Below are 20,116 nucleotides of genomic sequence, written 5' to 3'. Positions count from 1 at the left end.
CATGCTGCGGAAATTTCCGCTGCGGGTTATCATTGTGGAAAAAAACGCAGCACTACCAATTATTTTGTGGAAGCGCGGCGTTTTCGCCGCCATTGACTTGCTTGGACCGCATGACATCCGCATCACTGCATCTTTACATGCGGAATCCAAGCGTTTCTATGTGCGTATGGTACCCGGGTGTGGAGGACAGGAGACTCTCCTCCGGACCCGGGTACCATAGAACCTGTAAAAAAAAAGAATAAAATAAAAAAAATATATATTATATTATAGTTACCTTCTGATGGCTCGCGGTGCGCTTGTCTTTCCTTGCCGGCTGATCACGGTGGACTGAAGGACCTGCGCTTACGTCATTTAGTCATGTGACGGCAGGTCCTTCAGTGTACCACGAGCTGCCAGCAAGCCAGGACGGAGAGAATAAAGACTGCGTGTGCCATTGGAAGGCAAGTATAGATTTATTTTTTACCATTCTTTCGGTCACACTATATAAATCCATGCCGGTTGCATGGATTTATATAGTGTGACCAAGTTGTCAAGCACTTTCCAAGTGATGCTAAAATCGCTTGTCAACCCGCATGCGGAAATGCATGTGAAGAACGCTTCACATCCGCATGTCCCTGGCAGGAAAAACGCATGTACAATCCGCATGTACAATCCGCATGCGTTTTCTGCCAGGGAGATGCAGAAAAGCTCAGGAAAAATCTGGAGCATTTCTGCATCGTGGGCACATAGCCTTATTCTGGATTACCGGACATCTACAGAACTGACTTGTCCTATTTCTTATACATGTTATGTACATTTGTGCTATACTCGAGGTTTAGTGCGCTTTTTGTAGACATGAGCGCTGTCTTATTGCAGTGAAGTATGGATACAACGCTATTGTGCTATTTCTATTGGATTTTTTATATCAAATTACACATTCACTTTTTATAGCTTTTATTAAAACAATAATTTCCCAATACAAAAGTATAATTAAAAAAAATCATTCAGCAGGACGATATCATGGACAGCGGCCCGAGTTTTAGAGGAGATTAAATTCACATTATTGCGTCCCTGGAGAACTCAGTGAAATGCTTCCTAATATGAAGAGATTCCTAGAAGAAATGGCTTCTCAGACGCTAATTTCCCTGTACACCTTTAAGCTCATTTACAGGAATAAAGAGAGGGAGCCCCCATTAATCTCCTCGGCAGTCATTCTGCTCTCATCATTATGGGACAGAGCAAGATCAGCTGCTAAACGCTTCCCAGAGCCGAGCGGCCTTCTCCGTACCAGCAGGACGCCGACGCGCGCTCTCCATCACAGAGGCCTACCTGAACGATGAGCCCGCTAATTATACAAGCTATAAAATAGCGGCAGGGAACACAATGCGTGACTAACCCCCGAGTCACTGCCTTTATACACACACTACCTGCCAACGCATTTATTTCTTTTGCCCTGTGGATAGGACCTGACAGAAGAAATTAAACCAGTGTAAATTCGAGGATATATACTTTTTCCTCAAAGTGCAGCTACAATCTGAATAGGGATTTAGGCACAAATGTTAGTGGCCTGCCCATTTTCCAAAAAACACAAGTGAATGATTAAAGTGGACGCCTAGGTGAGAATTACCATTTTCTATATTGGTGAAGTTGTAGAAAGTTACCCATATGATATTCAGGCACCCTCATTCAAAAAAGCTTTTTTAATCAGCTTTCTTTTCAAGTCAGTGGGAAATGCATACAGAATGCTAGGGGCAATGAAGGAATCGGGGAGGCAGGTGGGAGATCCGAGAAAGTACAATGCGCACTTCCTCAGAGACCTCGATTTCAAAATGTAGAGAAAAAAAGAAAACTAAAGTCTTTATAATGACAACTGACTTCACAGACTACTTAAAGGAGACCTACCAGAAGAAATGTACACACGGCTCTTAGAACAGACCTGTCACTTGCCATAAATATTTGGCATTTTCTTTTACCTGTTATAAATGCAGTTATTCTCCTGAATCTGGATCCAAGGGGTAACATTTCTCCATGCAGAGAGTGACCTGCCAAGGTGAGGAGACTTTCTAGCCTTGCAATGATCCTCTGGGAAATATGCAAACTGCCTTTTCAGAGAGGAAGAGGACTCTAGTGCCACCTGTTGGAAGCAGCATTCCTAAAAGTCAATATCGACCCTCTAATGGGTCTTGTCACATGTCTTAGGATAAAGGCCAAATCAGAATCTCAATTTGCACGCACGGTGTTTCGGGGTATCACCCCTCATCAGTGCAAAGTGTGAGATTTGGTTTGGCTAGGTGAGAGCAACATTACAGCATTTTTTTTTTTTAAACTCAGCAATGAATGTGGTGGCACTAATCTACATTTCCTGATTCTAGTCTTATACTCACCAGTAGGGATGAGTGGACCTGTGAAAGTTTGGGTTCTGGTACACGACTCTCTCTCGAAGTACATGTTTGACATTCAACACCAGACACTAACTGTCCGATACAAACCCCGACCTTTTAAGTTCAGGTTCACTCATCTCTACTAACCAGTCACAGTCTTCAGCTCTTCTCGGCGCAGCTCCGGTCCCGTGCGGCCATCTTGTAACTGCAACATGTGACTGACTAGAAGTCAGAGGTAACATTCACAAGCTCCCCAATGTAAGTCTATGAGAGCCTCGCTCTCTTCATTGAGTAGTGACTTCTAGATTGCCCAGCAAACACTGGAGTGATCCAGCAGGTCACAAACTACTGGAGATCGACCGGAGCGGCGCCGATTAAAGATGAAGGCGGCGGCTGGTAAGCATAATACAAGGGGCAGGGAACTTAGTTTTACATTTTATTGCTGGAGTGGTATCAATAAACTACCGCTGAAATGGTGCTTTACACTTTGCTAAGGAAACTTGAATCTACTATGGGTAATGGAAGTGAAAAACTACTTTCCCCTTCACAGGCGCACCATCAAGTCATTATGCGCGCTAGTGACTAGTACTGCCGCTTGTCCCATGCTCTTCAGTGTCAATGTGAAAAATGAAGGCAAAGTGCTGTAGTCCCTTTAAAGAGGACCTGTCAGCAGGTCAGAAGTGGCCAATTTTTGCTCTTATTTTATTCCTGCTGCTCCCGAATAGACATTTTTTAAATCCACCATTCGGTTCCAGAGATAATGGCCTTTTCGTGCTATTTTTATAGTCTTCACCATAGGGGTATGGCTCACAGGATTCTCTGGGGGTGTAACTTTAGGGCTATTTTGAATTATTAGCCATGTCCCTTTAGTAAAGACCATCAAAATTAGTAATATATAAAAAGATCAATATCTATGGAAATATTAAAAAAACAAAAACAAAACAGGAATACTCAGAAGAGCAGCAGGAAGAATTAAATTAAGAGTAAAAACTGGTCCCTTCTGACAGGTCCTCTTTAATGTGCTGACTTGCAGGGGTCCTGGGAGTCGGACCCCCATGATAGGCTATTCTAAGAAATATGCCAGAAAAAGGACTCTCCAAATTGACATTCTTGAAGTTACCACTTCTCGCTTTTCATCATTATTATCTGAAATCTCCCTACATGTTACCGAGCCCTATGCATGAAAAAGGTGTCCACAGGATCCACATATCCACTACTGTGCTAGGAGTAGGACTGGAAAAATTAAAAGACTCATAGTTTGGTACCGGTATAACAAGGCCGCCGTTTCCATGAAACATATAAAAAAGTCATGGATTAACGTGTCTATCCCCCAGGCACTGGCCACAGATTAGCACGGGCAGGAATATATCGCTCATCAGCGAGAACTGCTCTGCTGTGGTCCATTCTGGTCTCAGTATGTGACCGGAGAACATGGAGGTCACAGGACGTTGCTCAAGTCAGACCAGTTGTCCAAGCAGCTGGTACTCGTAGCCGCGGTGCGGGGGTGTGAGCGGGAGGCAGTGACTAGCTGCTAAATTTAGTCATGATAGCGCATTCCTGGCTAGGACATTCAAATACAGGAGACATATAGTGGTCAGACAGCTCCCCCACACCGACCAGCAATGTGTCCAGGAAAGAAAGATCCTAAGGGGGAGGTGGAATACTTCTGTGTGGGTCATAAATTGGCAGAACAAGCAGATATTACACACTGCAGAGCAAATGCGGGTCTTAAAGGAGACCTCCACATAACTTTCCTTTTTTATTCCCAACTATTACAACCTTAGGTCTTGGCAACTCAGAATTCATAACAGCAGCCACTGCAGTAGTCATTGCCTAAACGCTGGGCATAAATGATTAAAAGTGTCAAAAAGAAAAGCGCTTTGTTGCCCATAAGCTCGGTTCCCATTTTTTAAACTGCCATGGCAAAATGAAGGCTGCACAGTGATTGGCTGCTGTGGGAAACAAAGACCAGTTTAAACTTTAGACAATTTTCATAAATCTGCCCCAGCGCTTATTCAGCGTTGTTCTACAACTTGCTATACAAAGTCTAAAATTTTTATTTTTATATCCAAAAATCTCTACATACAGTATATTACACAGATCGTTTACACCCCTTATTGACCACCAATATGCCTTTTTAAACCAGTGATTGGTGGGCTATATTTTGCAGAGTCACGTTTTTATGGCAGCTCTGCAGAATGAGATTGTGCTGTAGTGTTGGAAACAAAGTGCCCATGTTGTGACAATACAGGTTGTGATAGGCCAGGCTATTAAGGGAGATGCTGGCTTGTGCTCTCCCGCAGCTCCCAGTCTACCCTATCACCTACTGGCAGAGCTGTCACCAGCAAAACTGGTAGCCCCCACACAAATGATGTCTGACAGCTCGACTGATCAAAAGCAAAGCCTGGGATCACCGAAAGTAAGAAAAATTGCCCAACTCCTATCCACGGCAAGAGACTACTGACCAGGACCATGGTCCAGGATTGTGCGAAGCAATGCGCTCATTTTACTGGGACCATTAGACCAGTGATTTTTATCTCAATTGTGGGCAAATTTTTGGAGAGACTCTATTCTGGAGTTTCTAAAAAAAAGAAAACCCCACAACTTCATAAACCCACATTAATGTTGATTATGAAGAATCAGTCCAGTAATACAAATCTGATCATTTTTTATGAGAAGGTAAGGTCCAGACTGAACCAGGGTTAGGTTGTTGGAATGCTGTGTATATGGACTGGTCAAAGCCATTTGATACAGTGGCACACACGTTTAGTAAATAAAATGAGAACAATGGGACTAGGGAAAAATATATGTAATTGGGTTAACAACTGGCTCAGTTATAGGAAATAGTAGTTCTTATCCCTCTCATTGGGGCACAGTTAACAGTGGAATACAATAGGTGTCAGTACTGGGCCCTCTTTTAAGTATATCTATTAATGACTTTGTAGAGGACACACTGAGTAGAACTTCAATATTTGAAGAGGATACTAAACTCTGCAAGCAAATTAACACAAAGGAGGATGATTTAATATTATAGTTGAATTTTTGGGAAACAGTTTCTTGGGCCAAGAAATGGCAACTGAATTTTAATGTAGGTAAATGTAAGGTCATGCATTTGAGTTGAAGAAACAAAATGTACAATTATGAACTGCAGTACAGATAGGTTATCAAACTTAGGGTTATTTAGTTTTGAAAAAGCGAAAAGCTTAAGGGCGCTCTTATTACAATGCACAAATATATGAATGGACAGTACAGAGATCTGTATAATTATATGGATATCATATTTCCCCTAATACGGGACAATTAGCATCCGGCTCATGGGTTTTTTGCTTTCCTTTGGATTAACATGTTAGGTTATAGATTAAACTCAATGGACTTGTTTCTTCTTTCAACCTCTATGATTCCCAGTTTCCTATGCCATTACAAATCGTTCCTTTTTTAAGAATTAGTAGGAATGTGTGTTTTCTACAACCACAGAGATTTCCTATTTTATTAATGTGGCCACAGCTACTGAACAAAATACAAAGCTTTCTACTTCCGTTGCTCTCTCTCATGGCACCCCTACGTTTTAGGCTATGCTTTCAATATCCTTCATTTTGCATCAAAAAGCACAATAACAGGATCACATTTGTAATACTTCCCCCTTACTCCCTGGAGGCGACCATAACTCGGCGGCGGTGTGACCTCTTATTCCTTCAGTGATTTTATTCATGCGCCTGAAATCGGCAAGTCATGGACGGAGGGAAGACACAATGCGAGGATTACAAATAGTCTATGCATACAGAGGAATTTATAGAACGGTTTATAATGTCAGCCTCGATGTGCAGAGGAACAATGCCAATAAATGGGTCGCCTTCTGGAGGAGGTGGCTGACTTCTGAGAGATGATCAGGAAGTTGGAAAGTGAGAAGGCACACAATGGACTGTAATTAATTGAGGTGAGCAACCTTCTTCACTAATCTCTGACAAAGGGTATTAGACAGTTTTTCTGCTGCTACAAAATGGAAATCCTCAGCACATTGAGCCTTGGACAGAGGCATGTTTGTTAACCCATTACACAGCGATGTACAACACATGGGTACGCCACATTTTATTTTATTCTTCCTATTCCCACACACAGATGATATGAAATACAACATGTTATTAAGGATTTAAGGATCTTTGGGTATAAGAGGGAACATTTCTCCTTGTGGAGAATGCCAAGCCGACATAAAGAGACTTATAGGCCATGAATGCTCCTCTGGGAAATTAAATATGCAAATATCCTCTTCAGAGAGGAAGAGTACTAGAACTCTAGTGCCACCTATTGGATGTAGCAATCCTAAAAGTCAATATTGGCCCTTTAACCAGCCTCGCCACATGACTTAGCATAAAAAGCCAAACCAGACACTCCGTTTGCAGAGACATGTACTAGAGTGTTTGCACCTCATCAGTGCAATGCAGGAGGTCTGATTTGGCTAACTTCTAGTTCTTATCCCAAAGTCATGAGGCTCGGCTCGTTAAAAGGTCGATATTGACTTTTAGGATTTCTACACCCAATAAGTGGCACTAAAGTTCTCATCCATTTCCTCTCTGAAGAGGAAATTTCCCAACCAAGTTTTCTTTGTCACGGAAAGACCCCTGCATGCCACTTCTTACCCATCTCAATAAAAAAAATTAATACAAAAATAAAATTCTCACTTCGGCTCTGGGTATCAGTGTTCAGATGCCCAACACCTGAGCTGACAACTATTCATTCCAATTCCAAAAAAGTGTTTGAAATGGGGAGAGATATCTAACTGCAGTGGGCCTTATGGAAATAAAGGAGTAGGCATATTGAACTTCAATATGCCCAATGCTTTTTACCCTGTGCTGCCACCAGGGTAATGTTAGGACTTCCCAATACACAATATAGACAGGTGATCAGAATCATTAGTCAAAGCCAGCTATCCTCTAGTATGAATGGCAGGTATGAGAATGCAGACTACACATAATCAAACACTTGGTAAAAGACCACTTTTAAGAGTAGTGATTGGCAGTAATAACGTTGGTAGGAATGCCTACTCCCAATTGTTGCCCTATGTAAAAATATGTGCGATTAACTGAGAAAAGAGCAAAGGCTCGTATACAAGGATGTGCTGCCAACAGTAATGCGAACTATAAGGGACAACCGGTAGCTTTACGGATCCACATAGAGTTTATTAATATTGCATGTGTAACCAGCGCTGTTCCTATATGGAGGATCTAATTAAGCTTTAATATAGGAGTCCTTCTATAATTGGCGACTCTGCTAACAATTATATCTAGACATTGAAGCAAACAATACAACTGAATGGCCCATGTTACTAGGACAAACTCATGAACATTCAATGGGCATCTAAAGGATATGAATTCACTCTAAAATGAGCAACGTCCCCGGACAAGCTCCAAAGTGAACGCAGCCGGCGAAGAAGCAGAAAGACGAAATAGAATGACACAAACCAATGAGTTTAATGAAAGCCACCTCTCTGAACCATCTTCTAGCAGAGCAGAAAGACTTCCATGATCTCAAGGAATGCCTCATACCAGCAAGTAGACCCAGGGTAACCATGTCACACTCTACTCCTGGCTAATTATCGGTTCAGTGGGCAACTTTTTACACAAACTTCAAAAAGCCCAAATTATTTTTGGCAGTTTCATAAGGGGTACAGATGCCAGGTACATGACCTACTTTCACAAGGCAACAAACTGTAGGGTGCTTCAAACAAGTCAACCATCTGTGTAAGCTACATGATCACATATAGTCCGAGATATTTATATAGACTACACAGAAAAAGGATGCCGGGCAAATGGCCATATATCACAACACGTGCCATCTGAAAAGAGCCAGTACATCTGCTCATCTGCTAAAAACGGTAATTATGGGAATCAATAACAAAAGAAAACCATTTAACTGCTGGACACCATGATGCCAGAGCGGCTGCCAACCCAAGTGCCACAAAGCTTTCATCCCAACTGGCTGTATGTGACCATACTTCGGGCAATTTCCAAAGCTTGGTGTTCAGGCTAAGTGGCAAAAGCGGACCGTACATGGTGGTTCTCTCCTGATATAAAGTAGCAAGAAAAAAAGAAAACAGATTCTGTATCAGTTTCCCATTGCAGATCTCCAGATTGCACATCCCACATCTTAGAGGAACATTGCTGATATAAGCAAGCAACCTTCAGCCTTATTATATGAAGTCAGGCACATGGACTTGCAAGAATAGGATTACTTCATAAATCGCAGAACTTCTAGCTGGTCACAAGGTTCTCCTCTATTCCCATAAATGTTCACATGCTATATGTCCAGGAATTCGGTCTGTGAGGACAATATAGTATGAGGGAGGCCAAGAGAAGGATGTTCTTCTCATTATCATTTATGAGTAAGCAGGTCTTAATCACAATAGACGTCTGCTAAGAAATTTCCTCCCAAGTACAAAACACTGAAGATAAGGAAAACCTGATGTAACAAAGCCGTTTGATCTTTAGGTTACTACCAAATCCACAATAAAATGGCGTGTCACAGCGGTTTAAGATCAGTCTCCTGCGAAAAATATCATTAAGGAAAAATTTGGCAGAAGGATCCAACCTTCTTATTTATATGGTCATGTTGCTCTCTGAAAGATAATGTCACCCCCGCCATTACTGATGCAATCTGTTACTCCCTGACTGAAAAAGCTTGCTGTCTTAATTCATAGGCAAATGAGGCTTTAAAGGGGTTGTCCACTACAGGACAACTCCCGCTTAATCAAATCACTGTCACACAGAAAATAAAAACAATGTATACTCACCTCCCGCAGAGGCGCCATTCCAGCGATGTCCGTGCTGCTGTACCCAATGGTTGACGCGACATTGTTGTGTCACGCGAGTGCGGTGGTCAATGAGTGGAGGCTTGGCCGCTGGACCAGAGGCCTGCCAGCCGATTTGTTCATCTGTAATTCGTTACAAATAGCTTTTTTTTAACGCCTGATTAGGGTAAAAGGGCATATAGAAGAGGGGAAAGCAGAAACAAAGGTTTTATCGTTTAGGGACAGGCTAGTACTCTCAATCAATTCCTAAGCATAGCCGGGTGCAAAATGGCCTAACCTGCCCAAATTACAAAACCAAATGGTAGCACTACCATATAAATTAACAGGTTGATTCATTATACCCACTACATGGGTAGCCTGGATCTGTGGAATCTGACAAAGGCATAGCCTAGGAAAACCAAGCATACCCTCTAGTAGTAGCTACAACTACACAATTGGGTAGAAGTCGCTAGGGATGACTTCTGCCCATCATAGATCATATGAAAGAGCAACTTGAGAATATGAGGCCACAATCCAGTAGATATCTTTATAAAGTTGCTAATAATAAGTGATTAACTGAAAAATTACAATGGGGTGAAGGTATTTGAAGTGGTGGTCGCAGCTTTGATTTCCAAAAACGCCTTTGAAAATGAGAAGTGCAATCTGATTTGTTGCTATGGGCAACTATACCATTTTTCTTTCACACCAATTTTGATAAATCTGCCCCACTGTGTGTACAAACATACATATATATAGCACAACAGAGATGCAATCACTTTGATGACTATGTGATATCAATATGAATGTGATGCGGGCACCTGTATACGAGGAGGGTTAATAAGATGTGCTCCTTAGAAAGCAGTGCCGCTCACATCCATGTCTCAAAAGCAGGGAGGACCAATGTCACATGGGGTCCCTCAGTGGCGATGTACCTGGAGGTTCCCTGGGGCTCTCATCTCCATCGATTGCCAGTCTGAGCTGCTGGACGAATTCAGAGGTGTAGACGCTACGCTCCTGCCAGATGTGTAGCAGCCTCTCCAAGGGCTTCCGGCAGCCATCGTCGGCTTCACTGGAAGGACAGAAATACAGTGTCCAAAATGAGCAAGAAAAATATTACAAATATAAAGAACAATAAATACCAGGAGAAAAATTCCACGTGTATCCAGACTATGATCAAAATATGTAAACTTAAGGGGTTAATCCCACCAAAAATGTAGAAATCTAACGCTTCTCTAGAAATGATATTTACTAAGAATACATGCATTTACTAAAGCAGATGTCTGCTGAGCTGAAAGACCCACTTAATGCTTTGTTACTCGATTTTCAACTTATACTTGTTGTACAGAGATACAAAGCCTCAGGTTAAAGATCACCAACAGGACCAGGAGAGGACCAGCTTAAAAGTAAAAACGTTTTTGCATTTATTATATTGGCACAGCTCTCCTGGGTATTCCATTCTTAAAAAAAAAAAAATCACCATACAATATGAGAAACATATGCCTAGGGACACGATGCAGGTGTTAGGTGCTTGACCCTGCCAACTTTCCCGATTTCAGATTGGCCGCAAACCCTTACACTAGGATGACACCCCTCATTCTGTAGAGGTCACTATCAGTCACCTCATCACATTATAGGATTATAGTAAAAGATCTCTCTATTTTAGGGCTGGGGCTACAAGGCAACTTTGGCAGTAACACTGGTCAAGTGGCTAAAGACCACTGTATGCTGCTGCTACATTACAGCATACTACAAATAATTGTGGCCGCATCACAACCTGCAAAGTACTATGATTTCAACAAGCAAGTGGCAAAAAAGAAAATCAGAACCAATTGGATTTTTTTTAAGACTTGACTGTCATTGTACCTTGCAGATCACAAGGCAGCCCCATTCTCTTTCATTATGCTGCAGAATACAGCCAATTTTGATTGCGCGACCTGTTGCTCCTTTAATCTGACCTCGTCTTTTCCGTGAACTGTGACTTTAGTATATATATGTTCCAGAGCATGCTGACAATGGATGTCCTTAAGGACAACCTGTAACTATCATATATATCTTAACTGGGGGCACTGTTGCTATATTGTGGCTCTGAATGGTCATCTGGGCGGTGCTATATTGGGGACTAGTCAGTCTCCTAGTATGACAACTCTGGCTTAGTTTACGTCCTGCCTGGTGGAGTTTCACATGCTGGCCGTGACATCAATTAACACTAGAAGTATATGACTAGTCCTCAAGGCTTAACTGCCCAGACGTTCTGTAGAAGTGGCATATGCCAGGTTTAGAAGAATTTCTTCTCAATCATGCCACACCTGACAAATTTATCTGGAGCACATTTAGATCTGCAATAATGTACCGTAGAGCTGCATTCCTCTGATTTAGTCATATAAATTGCAGTTGTTTTCTACTGAAGCTTCTTATGTTTATGTAGCTGCTGTAAAGCAAATCTTTGAACTGCCGTCCACAGCTCTGAGCACAGGTTAGAAGGCCACCCCTGAAGAAGCAGGGTGAAACGCGCGTCGGGGCAGAGGGACACTGGACCTGCAGTACACACGGTATGTGACCCAGGACAGGACCTATACACAGGTAATAATAAATTCTACTGATAACATGTTTAAATATTCCTATCTGAATAAATAGAACTCCGCTGGTTTGATGGTAGCAAGAACTTATGTTGCTTTTAGCATATTAGTTATCAGCATAATATTGTAACCTGGACATTACATAAAAATAGAATTGTTTCTAACATATTATGTGTCCCACAAGTTGTGAGGTACCTTTGGCTTTTGTATGTCTGTAGTGTATTTTACTTAACTAATAAACTCTGATATTTTATAATTAATTTGGAATATTCACCTTATAAGCTGTATATTTCAAAGTGATATCTTATATGGAATAGATTACCATTTTGGACCCCTTATATTGATGTAACCCTAATTAACAACGGAAAATAAATTTTCAATCAGAAAATAAACTAAAAAGTCTGCAGTTTTAATTAGGAAATATATATGAGTGATACATTCCCTTTAAGACTGGCTGTGAGGAGTGAAGGAGGCATGCATATATACAGTATATTGCATGCATGTATGTGGTACATAGAAAGACGGGAATGGATTTAGTAAACTAAAAGATGTATGAAGGCCACAAAGAAGGTGAATATCCAGATAGAATTTAAGTGTTAACGTTTTTTCCCCTTTTTTATATATCAGCTTTAAGATGAAAGCTCCCGCTGAGCTGATATATGGCCTTGAATATGAGCCTTGCTTGCTGAAACCTGGATCTAGTGATTTATGTGAAAGTTGTTTGCTGCCAAATGCTGTTGGCAATCTATTATCTTACACTTCCGCCTCAATACCAAGTGTGTGATCGCTGCATCATAATCCAGCATAAAAACCTAATTTAATATCACAGAACAAATAGCCTCGACCCTACCGTATGGCTATCCGTCTAGCGCAGCCTTCCTGGCCATTCAGTAGTAGCCAGAGCATCAGTCAGGTGCAAAATACACTGCAGAGAAAATGTAGAGGGAAACCTACGTATTTATGTTATGTGTGTACCGACTGCATTGCATTTTGATCATTAAAAAACCATGCTAAAATATTATTCATATGATTTTATTTTATGAAATTATATACAGTACATTTTATTTTCTTTAAATGACTGAAAACAGCTACTTTACTAAGCTGTGAACAGCAGCCCAGGAAGCCGCCTTACACCAGTGACACAGACTCACTGATTCCAATGGGAGTGTTGTGGGCACGACCTGTGACCTGTGCAGAGGTAGCTGTGCAGACTAGAGGAGAATGTCAGCTGTTGCCTGTGGACAGTGAGTGAGGTTATGTGTGTGTGTGTGTGTGTATTATATATTATATTATATATATATATATATATATATATATATATATATATATATATATATATATATATATATATATATATATATATATATATATATATACACACACACACACACACACACAATGGTGACAGAAATAACTTGAATCTGACAAAAGTAATAATAAATTAAAAATCTATGAAAATGAACAAATGAAAGTCAGACATTGCTTTTCAACCCTGCTTCCACAGAATTAAAAAAAAAATTAAACTCATGAAATAGGCCTGGACAGAAATGATGGTACCGCTGAAAATAATGTGACAAAAGGGACATGTAAAATCAAGTTGTGCCCACTAATTAGCATCACAGGTGTCTACAATCTTATAATCAGTCAGTGGGCATGTATATAGGGCTACAGATACTCACTGTGAGGTTTGGTGACATGGTGTGTACCACACTCAACATGGACCAGAGGAAGCAAAGGAAAGAGTTGTCTCAGGAGATTAGAAAGAAAATTATAGACAAGCATGTTAAAGGTAAAGGTTATAAGATCATCTGCAAACAGCTTGATGTTCCCGTGACTACAGTTGCACATATTATTCAGAAATTTATGATGCATGGGACTGTAGCCAACCTCCCTGGACGTGGCCGCAGGAGGAAAATTGATGAAAAATCAAAGACGAATAATACGAATGGTAACAAAAGAGCCCAGGATAACTTCTAAAGAGATTAAAGGTGAACTTCAAGCTCAAGGAACAGCAGTGTCAGATCGCACCATCCGTCGGTGTTTGATCCAAAGAGGACTTCATGGAAGACGACCAAGGAGAACACAATTGTTGAAAAAAAACATAAAAAAGCCAGACTGGAATTTGCCAAACTACATGCTGACAAGCCACAAAGCTTCTGGGAGAATGTCCTATGGACAGATGAGACAAACATGGAAGTTTTTGGCAAGGCACATCAGCTCTATTTTCACAGACGGAAAAATGAAGCATATCAAGAAAAGAACACTGTCCCTACTGTGAAACATGGTGGAGGCTCTGTTGTGTTCTGGGGCTGCTTTGCTGCATCTGACACAGGGTGTCTTGAATCTTGCCTATTTCAGGAGTTTAATTTTTTTTTAAATTCTGTGGAAGCAGGGTTGAAAAGCAATGTCTGACTTTCATTTGTTCATTTTCATAGATTTTTAATTTATTATTACTTTTGTCTGATTAAAGTTATTTCTGTGACCATTGTGGCTTCCTAAGTGGACAGTTTGATTTCACAAAAGTTTGATTTACTTGGAGTTACCTATATTCTGTAGTCTAAGTGTTCCCTTTATTTTTTTGAGCAGTATGTGTATATGTACAGTATATATATACAGTACAGACCAAAAGTTTGGACGCACCTTCTCATTTAAAGATTTTTCTGCATTTTCATGACTATGAAAATTGTACATTCACACTGAAGGCATCAAAACTATGAATTAATACATGTTGAATTATATACTTAACAAAAAAGTGTGAAACAACTGAAAATATGTCTTATATTCTAGGTTCTTCAAAGTAGCCACCTTTTCCTTTGATGACTGCTTTGCAGACTCTTGGCATTCTCTTGATGAGCTTCAAGAGGTAGTCACCGGAAATGGTCTTCCAACAATCTTGAAGGAGTTCCGAGAGATGCTTAGCACTTGTTGGCCCTTTTGCCTTCACTCTGCGGTCCAGCTCACCCCAAACCATCTCAATTGGGTTCAGGTCTGGTGACTGTGGAGGCCAGGTCATCTGGCGTAGCACCCCATCACTCTCCTTCTTGGTCAAATAGCCCTTACACAGCCTGGAGGTGTGTTTGGGGTCATTGTCCTGTTGAAAAATAAACAATGGTCCAACTAAACGCAAACCGGATGGAATAGCATGCCGCTGCAAGATGCTGTGGTAGCCATGCTAGTTCAGTATGCCTTCAATTTTGAATAAATCCCCAACAGTGTCACCAGCAAAGCATCCCCACACCTCCTCCTCCATGCTTCACGGTAGGAACCAGGCATGTACAGTCCATGCGTTCACCTTTTCTGCGTCGCACAAAGACACCGTGGTTGGAACCAAAGATCTTAAATTTTGACTCATTAAACCAAAGCACAGATTTCCACTGGTCTAATGTCCATTCCTTGTGTTCTTTAGCCCAAACAAGTCTCTTCTGCTTGTTGCCTGTCCTTAGCAGTGGTTTCCTAGCAGCTATTTTACCATGAAGGCCTGCTGCACAAAGTCTCCTCTTAACAGTTGTTGAAGAAATGTGTCTGCTGCTAGAACTCTGTGTGGCATTGACCTGGTCTCTAATCTGAGCTGCTGTTAACCTGCGATTTCTGAGGCTGGTGACTCGGATAAACTTATCCTCAGAAGCAGAGGTGACTCTTGGTCTCGCTTTCATGGGCCGGTCCTCATGTGAGCCAGTTTCTTTGTAGCGCTTGATGGTTTTTGCAACTGCACTTGGGGACACTTTCAAAGTTTTCCCAGTTTTTTGCACTGACTGACCTTCATTTCAATGATGGCCACTCATTTTTCTTTACTTAGAATTTGTATTATGGCAAGAAAAAAGAAGCTAACAGTCTATTCAGTAGGACTATCAGCTGTGTATCCACCTGACTTCTGCACAACACAACTGATGGTCCCAACCCCATTTATAAGGCAAGAAATCCCACTTATTAAACCTGATAGGGCACACCTGTGAAGTGAAAACCATTTCCGGTGACTACCGCTTGAAGCTCATCAAGACAATGCCAAGAGTGTGCAAAGCAGTCATCAAAGCAAAAGGTGGCTACTGTGAAGAACCTAGAATATAAGACATATTTTAGTTGTTTCACACTTTTTTGTTAAGTATATAATTCCACATATGTTAATTCATAGTTTTGATGCCTTCAGTGTGAATGTACAATTTTCATAGTCATGAAAATACAGAAAAATCTTTAAATGAGAAGGTGTGCCCAAACTTTTGATCTGTACATTATATATATATATATGTCAAAAAAACTGACCAGCACATCCCAAATGTGAACAGGTGCAAGCTGCAGAAACTGCATAAGATATATAAAAAGAAAGCGCAGCAGCACTCCATTATGGCCAAGATACAAAAAGACAATAAAACCATTTAATTTAAACCGTGTTATTACTCAATAAGCTTTACTTACAAAAAATGGAGGTTCTTAGCGCATAAATTGGCCAATTCATGTGTGCCCATCAACCGCTGCAAGGTGACCTCCCATCTGATGGGTACTACTCTGCCTACATGCCTCTCTTGGGCTACAAGCCTATAACTCTGGACAGAACATGTCACTTCTGGGCTAAAACACCTACAATTTAAATGGGCTGGTAGAATAGAATATACATCACCTGCTGGTTAAATGGGGGGGGGGGGGGGGGAGTGCAAGGTCAAACAGGAGGCAGTTCCTGTTTGACCTTGCACTCCCCCCCATTTAACCAGCAGGTGATGTATATTCTATTCTACCAGCCCATTTAAATTGTAGGTGTTTTAGCCCAGAAGTGACATGTTCTGTCCAGAGTTATAGGCTTGTAGCCCAAGAGAGGCATGTAGGCAGAGTAGTACCCATCAGATGGGAGGTCACCTTGCAGCGGTTGATGGGCACACATGAATTGGCCAATTTATGCGCTAAGAACCTCCATTTTTTGTAAGGAAAGCTTATTGAGTAATAACACGGTTAAAATTAAATGGTTTTATTGTCTTTATGTATCTTGGCCATAATGGAGTGCTGCTGCGCTTTATATATATATATATATATACACACACATACTGCTCAAAAAAATAAAGGGAACACTCAAATAACACATCCTAGATCTGAATGAATGAAATATTCTCATTGAACAATTTGTTCTGTACAAAGTTGAATGTGCTGACAAGAAAATCACACAAAAATCATCAATGGAAATCAAATTTATTAACCAATGGAGGTCTGGATTTGGAGTCACCCCCAAAATTAAAGTGGAAAAACGCACTACAGGGTGATCCAACTTTGATGTAATGTCCTTAAAACAAGTCAAAATGAGGCTCAGTATTGTGTGTGGTCTCCACGTGCCTGTATGACCTCCCTACAACGCCTGGGCATGCTCCTGATGAGGTTGTGGATGGTCTCCAGTGGGATCTCCTCCCAGACCTGGACTAAAGCATCCGCCAACTCCTGGACAGTCTGTGGTGCAACGTGACGTTGGTGGATGGAGCGAGACATGATGTCCCAGATGTGCTCCATCGGATTCAGGTCTGGGGAACGGGCGGGCCAGTCCATAGCTTCAATGCCTTCATCTTGCATGAACTGCTGACACACTCCAGCCACATGAGGTCTGGCATTGTCCTGCATTAGGAGGAACCCAGGGCCAACCACACCAGCATATGGTCTCACAAGGGGTCTGAGGATCTCATCTCAGTACCTAATGGCAGTCAGGCTACCTCTGGCGAGCACATGGAGGGCTGTGCGGCCCTCCAAAGAAATGCCACCCCACACCATTACTGACCCACTGCCAAACCGGTCATGCTGAAGGATGTTGCAGGCAGCAGATCGCTCTCCACGGCGTCTCCAGACTCTGTCACGTCTGTCACATGTGCTCAGTGTGAACCTGCTTTCATCTGTGAAGAGCACAGGGCACCAGTGGCGACTTTGCCAATCCTGGTGTTCTGTGGCAAATGCCAAGCGTCCTGCACGGTGTTGGGCTGTGAGCAAAACGCCCGTCTGTGGACGTCAGGCCCTCATGCCACCCTCATGGAGTCGGTTTCTAACCGTTTATGCAGACACATGCACATTTGTGACCTGCTGGAGGTCATTTTGGTGGGCTCTGGCAGTGCTCCTCCTGTTCCTCCTTGCACAAAGGCGGAGGTAGCGATCCTGCTGCTGGGTTGTTGCCCTCCTACGGCCCCCTCCACGTCTCCTGGTGTACTGGCCTGTCTCCTGGTAGCGTCTCCAGCCTCTGGACACTACGCTGACAAACACAGAAAACCTTCTTGCCACAGCTCACATTAATGTGCCATCCTGGATGAGCTGCACTACCTGAGCAACTTCTGTGGGTTGTAGAGTCCGTCTCATGCTACTACGAGTGTGAAAGCACAACCAACATTCAAGTGACCAAAACATCAGCCAGAAAGCATTGGTATTGAGATGTGGTCTGTGGTCCCCACCTGCAGAACCACTCCTTTATTGAGAGTGTCTTGATAATTGCCAATAATTTCCATCTATTGTCTATTCCATTTGCACAACAGCTTGTGAAATTGATTGTCAATCAGTGTTGCTTCCTAAGTGGGCAGTGTATTATGTGTATATATATATATATATATATATATATATATATATATATATATATATATATATATATATATATATATATATATATATATATATACACACACATACATACATACACAGGTGCATCTCACAAAATTGGAATATCAAAAAGTTAATTTATTTCAGTTCTTCGATACAAAAAGTGAAACTCATATTATATAGAGTCATTACAAACAGAGTGATCTATTTCAAGTGTTTATTTCTGTTCATGTTGTTGATTATGGCATACAGCCAATGAAAGCACAAAAATCATTATCTCAGTAAATTAGAATACTTTATAGCAACAGCTTGAAAAATGATTTTAAAATCCGAAATGTTGGCCTACTGAAATGTATGTTCAGTAAATGCACTCAATACTTGGTCGAGGCTCCTTTTGCATCAATTACTGCATCAATGCGGCGTGGCATGGAGGCGATCAGCCTGTGGCACTGCTGAGGTGTTATGGAAGCCCAGGTTGCTTTGATAGCAGCCTTCAGCTCGTCTGCATTGTTGGGCCTGGTGTCTCATCTTCCTCTTGACAATACCCCATAGATTCTCTATGGGGTTAAGGTCAGGCGAGTTTGCTGCCAAACAAGCACAGTGATACTGTTGTTTTTAAACCAGGTATTGGTACTTTTGGCAGTGTGGACAGGTGCCAAGTCCTGCTGGAGAATGAAATTTCCATCTCCAAAAAGCTTGTCGGCAGAGGGAAGCATGAAGTGCTCTAACATTTCCTGGTAGACGACTGCGCTGACTTTGGTCTTGATAAAACACAGTGGACCTACACCAGCAGATGACATGGCTCCCCAAACCATCACTGATTGTGGAAACTCCACACTAGACCTCAAGCAGCTTGGATTGTGGCCTCTCCACTCTTCCTCCAGACTCCGGGACCTTGATTTCCAAATGAAAATTGGAACTCTGGGACCTTGTGGAGTGCGTCAATGACTGCCTTCTGGACATCTGTCTGGTCAGCAGTCTTCCCCATGATTGTGGAGCCTACTGAAACAGACTAACAGACCTTTTTAAATGCTTAGGAAGCCTTTGCAGGTGTTTTTTTGTTAATTATTCTAATTTACTGAGATAATTATTTTAGTGTTTTCATTGGCTGCAAGCCATAATCATCAACATTAACAGAAATAAACACTTGAAATAGATCACTCTGTTTGTAATGACTCTATATAAAATATATGAGTTTCACTTTTTGTACTGAATTACTGAAATAAATTAACTTTTTGATGATATTCTAATTTTGTGAGATGCACCTGTATGTGTATGTGTGTGTGTTCTGGTTAAGTGAATTAGTAAATAGGTGTATTCATCATGACATAATAGTTCTATTCCTATATAATCAGCATTGTGCCGTTTCTCTCCTAGAAATATGTGAATAAATTGACAACTGTGTGGTAACAGTTGGGGGTGTGCCCCTGCTCAGACAGACACTGACCAATCAATGCTAACACTCCTTTAACCCCTTAAGGACGGAGCCAATTATGTACTTAATGACCAGGCCAATTTTTACAATTCTGACCACTGTCACTTTATGAGGTAATTACTCTGGAACGTTTCAATGGATCCCCGATTCCGAAACTGTTTTTTCACGACATATTGTACTTCATGACCGTAATAAAATTTCTTCGATATCACTGGCATTTTATGGTTGTCAGACACCCCAAAAAAAAACATACAGGGATCGCTCGTGCATGGCAGGCAATCCCCGTGAGGATTTTTTGGCCGTGAAGCATATGGGGCGGAGACTCGAGCACCCGCGATACTCAGTGCATACCCGAGCACCCGATGCAAACTCAAGTAGCGAGCACTTGCGCTCAACACTAGTCGCCATAGGATCATCA

General features: G+C 41.6%; 1 protein-coding gene across 1 annotated transcript in view; it reads right to left on the bottom strand.

Annotated features, from left to right (window-relative positions):
* Positions 1 to 20,116, bottom strand: part of RPRD1B (regulation of nuclear pre-mRNA domain containing 1B) — a 78,447-nt gene that overhangs the window by 28,619 nt on the left and 29,712 nt on the right. The window contains exon 3 of the mRNA XM_073683850.1: positions 10,074 to 10,210. Within this exon, the coding sequence (XP_073539951.1) occupies positions 10,074 to 10,210 (137 nt within the window). The remainder of the gene's footprint in view (positions 1 to 10,073; positions 10,211 to 20,116) is intronic.

The sequence above is a fragment of the Phyllobates terribilis genome, unplaced genomic scaffold (genome assembly GCF_046119375.1).
Source record: "Phyllobates terribilis strain yellow unplaced genomic scaffold, ASM4611937v1 Scaffold_5__5_contigs__length_657084704, whole genome shotgun sequence".
NCBI classification, from domain to species: domain Eukaryota; kingdom Metazoa; phylum Chordata; class Amphibia; order Anura; family Dendrobatidae; genus Phyllobates; species Phyllobates terribilis.
The sequence above is the reverse complement of the archived record's forward strand: the minus strand, read 5'-3'. Positions and strand labels throughout refer to the sequence as shown.